The 11,206-nt window shown below is 37.6% G+C and overlaps 1 protein-coding gene across 1 annotated transcript; it reads right to left on the bottom strand.

Annotated features, from left to right (window-relative positions):
• Window positions 1-1,450: 1,450 nt before the first annotated feature.
• On the bottom strand, window positions 1,451-4,842 carry asb1 (ankyrin repeat and SOCS box containing 1). Its single transcript, XM_083537577.1, has 5 exons — window positions 4,555-4,842; window positions 3,303-3,444; window positions 2,864-3,166; window positions 2,359-2,741; window positions 1,451-2,163 (listed from the first exon to the last, which is right to left on the bottom strand). Exons 1-5 carry the CDS (start codon window positions 4,661-4,663, stop codon window positions 2,018-2,020), a joined length of 1,083 nt encoding a protein of 360 aa, XP_083393703.1. The 5' UTR covers window positions 4,664-4,842; the 3' UTR covers window positions 1,451-2,017.
• Window positions 4,843-11,206: the final 6,364 nt, after the last annotated feature.

Here is an 11,206-nt window from a genome sequence, read left to right as displayed (position 1 = left end):
TTTTTTTTTTTTTGTGGTTGAATGGATTAAAGTAATAATTTTGTAAATACCCAATGGTTTAAGAACTATTGAATGCCTTCCTTTGCATCAAAGCCATTAAAGTGTATTAAGACTCCCATGCTGTTCACTAAGTCAGTTCTTTCAACGCTTTATATCTTTATACTTTTTCCTACTAAAAATGCCCTTTTCATGTCATGAAAGGCCTAACTGTAATTGCATACCCACCAAACTAAAGCGCTTTTTCTGAAACTGAGCGATAATATTTGGAAGTCACACCATCAGCTCTTAAAACAGATGTGAGTCTCTGGAAGAGAGGAGCGCTTGAATGAGAAGAGTGCCATCTTTTGGGCAGCTCTATTCCATACAGACAACAGCTTTATAAGCGTTGTTAAAACTGACCCACAAACTTTGTGGCTAAACACTGCAACTAGAAAACACTTGCTGGCTTGTCACACCTGTAATGAAAAACAGACCTGAAGGCGCACAGCTGGACTTTCCCCAGTTTCATATTAAAAACTGATGTAGCACAATTGATACAGTAGGCCGAGAATCATAATCAGACAATTGCCCTGTGTAAGGTAAACTTGGCACAGGCAGATAGGTCTAAAAAAAAAAAAGAGAGAGAGAGGAATTGCAGTGGGAAACGTCACTCCATGAGAGCACTCTTGGGGTTTTGGGTTTTTCTATGGCAGCGCTCCAGTTCCACAACTGAGAAGCTGTCGGAAAAAGGGAATGATTCGTCTTCTGTAAGAGGGCTGAGATGGCGTCTCTGCTTTGATCCATCTTCTGTTAAAATGCTGAATAGCCAAACTAAAGAAGAATCAAAGAGGAAGGAGAGAACATGATGATATCTTGATATTTAAAAGAGTGCATCTGTTGCTTATTTTACAATCCTACCTTTTCCTTCTCTGGCAGGAGTATTTCCACAATCTGCAGCTCTCCGTGCGACGGGGGGGTCCATCGGCGATGTGTTGGCATATCCAGACGTTTCCCAGGCTTTGCCTTTATCTACAGCTTGTGGTTTTTGACAATATGTGGTTTTACATTCACAAACTGAAAGCACAATTATTTCTACCCAGATACCCAGCGGGTATCTTAAGCAAAGCTGCTGGGAAATTGAGCAGGCTGTATACTTGGAAACCTCCAAGGAATCCTACATCATATAAAGGAGCTATTTCTGTCGGTGAGATATCAACATAATATCTACTGAGACTCTTAGAGTTATCAGGAATAGTCTGTGGCTGGTAAGGATGTCCTACAGGAAGTTTTGGCTCTCTGAATTTCCTGCACAGTACAGTATTTAAGTTTCAAAACAACCCATAAAAAAATAAAAATGAATCATATTAACGACACTCATACCACAGTAGAATTGTAAATGATTAGAGAAATTATATTCAAAGAAAAACAAAAAGCACAGGCTGATTAAACATGAGAACAGGAACCCAGACAGTGGGAATAATATATTTTATTACAGGCAATACATTTTAATTTAAGGCAAAGGCAATGTTTTACAATATGTTTAAGCTTCATATAAATACATTTCATTAAGAATCATAAATTACGCGTTTGGACATTTACACCACAGTGACCATAAGTAAACAAAAAAGAAATATAAAATTTGTTCTTAAATATAAACGGCCAATGCTCTTACGAACAGATATCAAGATATAACATGGTTAATGCAGTATATACAGATAAATATATTACTTTTATTGAATAAGTATATTTGTGTAAACAAAAAGATTTTTTTTTTTATTAACATGCAACATACAGAACAATGTGCTATGAAACTGGTAGTGTTTGCTTTCTTAGGGAATGTGCTCACACCAACAGAAGTTCAATGCTGCTGCAGTTACAACAAAGTCATAGCACAGAACAAAAGCCTTCTGGAGCTTAAAGAACTGCAGATCTGTCAATCAGCATTATCTCCAGCCTACAAAAACTTACCAGTGTCCCTTGTACAAAGTACAATGATACAGCCTTTAAGATTCTAAGATTAGCTTTATTCGCAACTCTTTCAGGAAAGGGAGCAGAAGTCTCTATGAAGCAGAAAATTCTTAATAGAATCAGGCAAAGGAAGGCTGGAGATGTGCCGCAGTCGGTGTTTGCCCATAACCTTCCGAATGGCTATGCGACACAAATGAGTCAACCTGTTTGGATGTTCTAAAAGAAAACGGAAATTAAATGAAGTTGTTTATTATAGAATATTTACATAGAAACATCTGTCTTGTGGAAAATGTGTCAAATGTATATTTGTAAAAAAATAAAAAAATAAATTAAAGTTTTCCCTGCCCCCTTAACACCTTGACTTTACAAAAACATTATTATATTTGATCTAAATAAAATAATACAACTTACTCCTGGCCTCCTGATAGAAGTTTAAGGCCTCAGGGTTGACGCGCACTCTTCCCATAGCATCAGGGTCAGGTTCCTCCCATGGCACGAGTTGTGGATTAGCGCCGTGCTCTAGCAGCAGTCTAACGAAGGTCGGCTCACAGCCATGTCTAAGCACAGCATCCAGCAGGCAGGAGGCCAGGCCTCTGTTCAGCGCTTCACGGCTCACAGGTCCAGTGTAGTTGTAGTTGGGATTGGCTCCAGCTTCCAGAAGCAGCCTGAAGCAGTGTAAATGATGGTAGGCAGCACTGATGTATAGAGGGCACACCACCAGTGTGGACAGGGTGCGGGCACTGAACAGAGGCCTTGGTCCCAGCTGGTGGTCCACATCCACATCAGCATTGAACCTGCAGAGTTACACAACATGCCCTTATTATAATAACAAAAACACAGTATAAAAAATACCTACAATAATGGGCCTTAATGTGGCCTGGCATGAAGCCAATAACACCATGTCTTCACATCCCACCTGATCAGTTCTTGTAAGATATCCACCCTACCCACTCGGGCGGCGTGATATAAAGGTGTGCTGCGGTGGTGCCTGCTGCCGTTTGGGTCTGCCCCTGCCGCCAGCAAGATACGAACACATTCCAGGTGTCCGTTAACCACAGCCACATACAGAGCTGTCTGACCCTTGACGTCCACCAGGTCCACCTCCGCCCCATGGCTAATGAGGAAGTCTACACAGTCACCATGACCAGCAGTAGCAGCTATGCGCAGAGGTGTACAGGGCAGCCAACCGCAGCACCACACGGATTTCTCATTGATCCGTCTGCACAAGCAGAACAATTACATTAGGAATGATATTAAGAAGCCATCATTCCCAAATGTACCTTTTGGTGTAACTGTAAAAAAAAAAAAAAGGAAAAAAAAGGAACAAAAAGGGGAAAGGTTAAAAAGTGCCTCACTGTTTAAAGTTGTCTTCCTGCAACAGGCTCTTAATGGTGTCCAAGTCTCCCACGTAGGCAGCGTTATGAAGACGCATGTCCTCACACTGCTCCAGAGGTTTGTCACAGAACTGCTCTTGAAGCCATTCTTTCAGATTGCGCCCTAATAGCGATATATAATACAGGAAACCACACTTTAGATGCATTTAAGCATACAATCTATCTACAAACAATCTGCCAATTCCCAGTCCCCTGACTATCAAAAAGAAAAATCCAACTTGGATCCACCACTGACTTGATATAACAGTCAAACTCGAACATTACCGTTATGCCTATAGGAAGGAACAAAATATCATTTGGGTAGTGAATATATTTTCAGCACAGCAGTGACACAAAAGGATATTATGTAAGTAACTGGTACAAATGTACAGATGTTTTATTTTTTACCTCACCGAGGCGAATTTCAACATTAAGAATATCGCAAGAACAAAAAGTAACCAGCATACAATGGTCAAATATGTCACACTTGGAAACACAATTAACCCCACACGATGTGCTCAAAAAGAAATATGTATATGTGCTATATAAAGATCTCTGTAGGGCTACAACACGTAGGCTTATAAAGTGCATTATTCGTTCATCTTGAGTCACCTCTTTATATTAGTCAAGGTAACAGTCATACCTGGGAAAACTGGGTGGGATCTGTGATTTTAATACAAACACACACTAACTCCTAGGGGCAATTTAGTGTCTGCAAGTATGTTTTTATGAAGTGGGGGAAAGGAAATGCACTTAGACACTTGGGGAACATGCACAGAAAACCTACACGCTCAGTATCCTGGTTTTGGGTTGAACTGTGGATCTTGGAGCTCTGAGAACCTGCAAAAACCATGTCAACATGTTAAAAAAAGCCCACCCTCATATTAACACTACAGTCACAGTGAGGTCAGTGTGACTGCTGTACTGAAACTGCAAATAACATCCTGGTTCTGCAGTGGGCCTTCTGTGGTCCTGTGGTGGTCACTAGTTATGGCAACAGGCAAATTGTGCATAAAATCAGATGACATATGGTGAATAACTACACACCTAGAAATAGATTTTTATGGCAGATGAGCTTAACTGCCTAATTCACTGGAAAATGAACGCAAAACGTGATCAATACATTAGAATGGGAGATTTACACAATAGCAAATAATGAATCTTAATGAATAAACAGGATAATACAAACGGTATGAATTATTAAGTGGCGGTGAGTGCAGCAGTGTGTAAATACCTGCGGTGGTGGTGCTGGGCAGGTCAGACACTGTGATCAGGGGGTAGTTCATGGTGGGCGGCTCATCATCATCTACTTCCCCTTCCAACACATTCCCACCGTCAGCCATCGCTTCTCAACAGGCTCGAAAGACGATGTAAGCCTGGTTTGGTCTGAAAGCAATGTGTCAAGCACGAAAACAACTCTTTTCACAACGGTGATTACGCCTGGGTTTTGAGCCTCGGTGGCATTACGGATGTTTTGGAGCTGCTGGTCTGTGCGGTAATCTGATTGGCTGAGAGCACTTCCGGGTTTTAGGCGTCCTGCAGTTAAAGTGGTACAGCAACAAGTCCTGAGAGGAGAAAGCGTGAGGTGTGCACTGTACCAGGCACTGAATCCAAAATGCTAAATGTTTTTATTATTATTATGATTTTTTTAATGGTAACATTAATCCAACCAAAATATCCTTAAAACAAGTGTCAGTAATATCACCAGGCCCTTCACTGAGTATGAAATGATGCGATTAAACAATAATAGATATATTTCACACACTCTATCTAAAAGGAGTTTTCCAAATGTGTCCAACTACATTTATTCATCATAAATATGATCCAGTGAATGACGATGAATTGGGAATTCTGTTTGTTTGTGAGGGACGTCCACTGAGGAACACACACAAGGGCAATTTAGAGCAGCACCAAATGGTAAAATATCTGGGAGGAAACTGGAAAACCCAGAGTAAACCCACACAGATACTTGGAAAATATGTGACATTTTAAAGACTAACCTGAGATCGAGATCAACTATGTTAATATGTTCTCATTTATAGCATTTAATTTGGGAGATGCACTTTAACCAGAGCGAGTTACATTACTCTCGTTTATAGAATTAAGTAATTGAGGGTGAAGGACCTTGCTCAAGCCCAGCGGTGGCAGCATGTTACAGCCTTCAGACCAGTCCAGCATCTTAACCCGGGCTACCAGCATAATGCACAAACACTACTGAATCACCATGCAGCGATCCTACTACGTTAGCTCCAGCGGAGCTGCTATAACATACAAACTTGATTACATTTCTATTCTTAATCTGTTTATTTCATTAAAGCTCAATGTCCATTGTTAAAATATTTGAATTAAGATGAATCTATAAGTGCTAGTAATTTTGAAAGCTGTTTTGCATTAATCTCGGCATAGTGGTTTTGTGAAGAAGCATAGTCTCATCCAGGGTGTATTCCTGCATCCCAACCAGTGTTTCTGGCACTGGAACTGGATCAGGATCAACCAATTATTGAAAAGACATGTGTTTTTTCATTAAAAAGTTGTATAAAGATGTATATCAGCTAGAGGCCAATTCATAACGAATATGTATATCTATATAAATGTATAATGCCATATATAAATGTATTGCTATATAGTGTATGTAGTGTAATTTAGTGCAGATATAATTGGTGGATTAATAAGAGTTTTTGTAGATACAAAAAGTATGTAAATTGTATGTCTCATCCAAAGAGTAGAGACTAAAAACTCAGTCAGATTTAAAAATATCCAACATGACTAAGATTTTCTAAATCAGAAAATAGTCTAGACCATATCCACACAACGTCAAAAAGTCCTTCACACATTCAGCTGTGTTTTCTCTCGCCTCTTTCAGAAATAAGTAGTTGAGAGTTGCCTTGGGTCAGTGCCCAGTCCCGTGTGTGTCCAGCGGTCAGACGGCGGTCCGTCTCTCTGCTCTCTGTTAGTCTGTGGTAGGTGATGTGAGTCTGTCATTGTTGGAAGTTTATTTCGCAAAGCCGCAGAGGCGTACCTCACTGCTCCCTGACGACAGCTGAACCATGGACACCAGGCTATGGGCTCTAAAAATAAACAGGCAGTCGGATGGGCCCATGTGTCACTCAGAAAGGAGTGGAGCAGGGAGAGGGAGAGAACACCCAGCTTTCTAAACACAGACTTTTCTGCAGTAAGGGGGAAAAAAGTGAATTTTTCATTCCATTTGTCTCTCACTAGGTGCAGTTTTCAAATTTCACACCTAATTTGTGCTGTATTTACACCCACTCCTCACCAGCTTAAGGTATAGACTGACTTTAACGGTACTTTCATATAAAAATATATATCATAACACAGCACTGTTGTATTCTCAAATCTGATTGGGCAGAGCATGCTTGTTTCTATAAGAGCAGATCTGACACTTTAATTACATGTTTATGTTGTTCTAATACAGCTCATATATAAGGATTTATATGGAATAAGTGCCACAAAATAATAATGATAATAATGATGATAATAATAATAATGGTCTGAGGTTTTGAATAGTCTTAACCACAAATCATTGTTAAGAAAAGTAGCAGGAGTGGCCTGATGCCCCCAGCGTCATTTTTGCTTGTTTACGTTTTGTTTCAGTGAACTGTTTGAGCAAAAGCTAGCAACAGGAAAAGTCACTTGTATATTTGAATGCATTTCTTTTTGTATACAATAATAAAATCATTATAATTATTTGATAAAAAATTAAACACAACTGGTTTCACAATGTTTGTCCTCTACTCATCAACTGCTTAAAGCTGAACAGCACTGGAACAATGCTGTTTTCTTATTTCTGTAAAAAATAAAATAAAAAAAAAGCTGTCGGCAAGTTCACCCACATGGCTCAAACATATAAAGAGAAAAGCTATGCCAAACTAATGTACTTTATCTATTTGTTTAAGTCTTGCTAATTTCCTGCCCAGTGATTTGTTGTTAGTACCATAAAACCTTCCTATTTTAGTTTCATTTATTTATTTGTGTGTTTCGCTTAGGATAATAGTTATAACAAGAAGTGGCTGTTCTCATGGAACGTCCACAATTTTAAATGTAGCACTTAACAGGTAAAATATGCTGCTAAAAAATCAATCAGTTGAAAAGAAAAAAAAGGGAAATTGTAGACAAATTGCTGTGGTATAAGAGGAATAAAAATAAAACTATTGTCAATGTGCTATTATTGGAAAATAGTAATAACATTGGCTTTGATTATTGTCCTGTAACTGAATGTCTTATAAAAAAATCTAAAATCTGGACATTTGGTTATACTTCTGATATAACGTCGACTGTGATGAGGAACTTTCTGTCCAGAGTGTTAGCTGGTAATGGCTGCACTTTAACTGGCACACAGCAGTTAAGGAGAAAGAAAAAAGTAACAAATGCAAGTCAATCATTCAGTCCTAATCCTTACATTCTTTCACTTCTTCTTGCTGCCCCTCAGGCAGGTGCCTGGGATTTCAAGAGCCTCTAAATCCTATAAATCTTACCTGAAATGGCCAGGTCTCAATTCTCAATAGCAGTCCAAGGGTCCACACATGCTTCACAGAAAGAGTAAGGGAGAAAGAAAAAGGTGGACATATGTGTATTTGTGTGTTAGTAATGTCTTAAGCTGTCTTAATGCCTGCCAGAAAAATCAAAATCAGTTCTCCAAAACAGGCATTTAGATTAATAAACTGCTTTTGTTTTCGAGATTGGATCGGAGTTCAAAGGCAGTGTGTAGCCGAGCATGTGACCGTGCCATGCCAGACGCCACCAAGACTTCATATAAAACTTGTCAAAGACACAATCTCTGCACATTCATCAAGTCCAAAATAACGCCATCCAAAATAATCATTAAAATTCCTCAATAATGTTTGGCTCACATCAACCAAACTTTCACGTCTGATCGTACAAAAACAGGGCATGTGCAAGCGTTTTACTTAAACGTAGCCATTTATTTCACTTCACTACAAAATTTATAATCATTTGTGAACTATGATACAAACAAAATGTACATATTATACAGCACAATCGATGAGAGTGTGGTAAAATTAGTGTAGTGATCAGTCTTTTTAAACAGCCGTTTTTCTCTTTTAGAAACAGTAATATAGTTTGTATTCATGATATAGCTAATAATACTGATATGATATAGTTATTACTATGCAATGATTAAAAAGCTTGGTTGAAAAGAATTTTGATGTTTGTTTCCATGTGATATTTTAACATTTGGACTTTTAATTCACTTTTGAAAATCTTGTTCTTAAGGTTGAGCTGAAAATACAGGTTTCTGCTCACACAGTCATCCTGATCAAAGTGCAATGGTGCTTGACTAGTGCTTTTGGCATCCATCTCTTAACTGCTAACTTTATGTGCTTATTTTCCAGACAGAACTGAGTGAAATAAGATGAAAATATTATATATATGCTGTGACAAAATGCTGTAAGAAAACGGCTAAATTCCAACAGAAACATACAGTTTTCCCCTAAAATGGTACTGTACTGTAAAAAACAATGCATTATGGAAATATTAATGTGCAATACAAGATGTGGCATTTCTCATAGTGGAACAGACATGATGCCAACTCGGGACTTTTTTTAAGAGGATTATCCATCAACCAAATTACATGGTAAGGTGAATTACATTTGATCTGTCTGCTAAGCTCATATTAGCTACTAAACAAATTGGAACAGATCAGTAACATTAGCTTACATTAGTTTCCTAGGGTGCAGTCCCCTTGCTGTGTTGTGACTGGCCAGAAACTTGCAGCACATTGATATTTGTATTATTGTTTGGTCGGTAAAGCTGATTGCTGAAGTGTTAAAATAGGTTACCCATGTCGGTTTGCCTGTTTTCTCCTTTTCATTTTATTGCCCTGAATTGTTCCCATCTTGAAATTCATTTTAGGAAGCTAAAATTCCTACTACAATTCTATTCTCTTTCCCCTATAATCATCTGCCTACAGTGGCTGATGTTGAGAGGACCTTCAAGCGACCCCCAACTCCCTGTCAAATAATGTTTAGTATGTATTCATTGAAATGACATCCTGTATATTTCATATCAGATGAGCTTTATAAAGTTATCTGTATCCCAAAGCATACATGTTCTTCCAAGATATAGAAAGTCAAGCTGCTTTCTTAAGTTACTATTTTATGTTTCAGGTGAAACAGAATGTGTGGATGCTGGACACTGGATGATCAGCTTTGAGGGTCAGGTTCTATTTGAGGGCATCCAAACAACATTTGTGCTCTGTTTTTAGTGTACTACATATTTAACCCACAGTACCAAGAGGAGGCTGCCTGTACACTTGAATTCAAAGGGAGGGCTTGTGTTGTCCAACAGAACTGTTTCACAGCAATCATTTTGAAATGAAATTGTAGGTTAAATACAGCTGTTTTCTATTATACAATTAAGATACACTGTCTAAAAGCCCTGTGAACTCATGGATTGAATATATAGTATGCCAAAGTTTTTTTCTGTAAAGTAACTGAACTTTCTGTATATCTGCTCAACATCTACTTAAAATAAATGTCTTTTGAATTTTTTTTGGGGGGGGATATGCTGAAACCTATCCAAAATGTTTATATCTATGTGATACAGGGCATAATGGTTTTTGTGACTTTGTTTAAAGTGCTCTGATTGGCTGTAGTTCCTGTCACAGTTTGTAAGAGTTTTGATCTGCTATAGGTGCCTTTTCTTTCTCACCTGATGGTGTGATATATTATTGTGTAGTCACCATGTGATCTGTTACTGGTAGGATGTGGCCAATAGTACATAATGTACCAGTCCTCATTCTGTTATTATTGATCTTAAAGGAGGTCTGAGGGCCAAAACATCACCTAAATAAAAGAAAAATTAATATGGAGCCAGTGTGTGCAACACCATTTTCCCCCTACGCTTGTCTTTTTTCAATGACCAGTACCTTACTACAACTCTTAGTGTGCATTACCCAGCCATACTCTCCAGCCATACTCTCTATAATAAAAGTATATATATATATATATATATGGGGCTGTCAAAATTAATGTGTTAATATCGCGTTAACACAAATTCATTCAAATAAATATTAGGCGAAATTAAAACCTTCAACGCAATACATTAATTCACAACGTCCTTTCTTTACTCAGATATAAAAAAAAATTATAAACAGCAAAAAATAAATTTTTTATTACTAAACATTTGTTTTACTGATGCGCCAAGTCTCAACTCAAGCACCAAAATCCCCCATAATGCACACATTCGGCAATTGAAACCGTCCGTGTGGAAACCTATCAAAATTTTGGTGTCCTGATGATTTACATAATTTCTAACACCATAATTACTTTAAAACAGTTACAAGAATATTTTGTCTTCATGGTCTATGTTGAGTCTGGTTCCACTAACAATAAACATATATTTATATATTTGTCTATGACAATGCTGATTAGAGTATTAAAAACTTGAAAAGTATTTAAGGTACATTTAAAACAGACATTAGATAAAAATTTGCGATTAATCACGATTAAATATTTAACTTGATTGACAGCCCCTAGATATATATATATATATATATATATATATATATATATATATATATATATATATATATATATATATATATATATATATATATATATATATATATAGTTACATTTAAACAAAAATGAAAACAGGAAGTGGGGAATGCATTATTTGACAAACAATCCAGGGTAATATCTGTCTGGAAAACAGGCTGCTATTGCTTATGACAAGCTTTGGAGAGATAGCGTGATACAGTACATCTGAAGAGCAATACCAAATTTGTAGATATTGCCTGGAAGGTCTCTCTCTCAGTACTTTAAATAAAACAGGACTCTGGATAAAACACTTATGTACCCGCAAATGTAATTATTTTTTTCCTTTGGACACAAATCAGATAAAATCTG

Source organism: Silurus aristotelis, assembly GCF_946808225.1.
Source record: "Silurus aristotelis genome assembly, chromosome: 3".
NCBI classification, from domain to species: Eukaryota; Metazoa; Chordata; class Actinopteri; order Siluriformes; family Siluridae; genus Silurus; species Silurus aristotelis.
This window is presented reverse-complemented; position numbering and strand designations above follow the sequence as displayed.

Excerpts from the sequence above, each read along its gene's own strand:
- asb1 (XM_083537577.1), bottom strand. The coding sequence starts at position 4,663 with ATGGCTGACGGTGGGAATGTGTTGGAAGGGGAAGTAGATGATGATGAG. Across the intron at positions 3,167-3,302 it reads CAGGAAGACAACTTTAAACA|ACGGATCAATGAGAAATCCG; the intron begins GTGAGGCACTTT and ends CTGCTTGTGCAG. Across the intron at positions 2,164-2,358 it reads CTTCTATCAGGAGGCCAGGA|AACATCCAAACAGGTTGACT; the intron begins GTAAGTTGTATT and ends GTTTTCTTTTAG.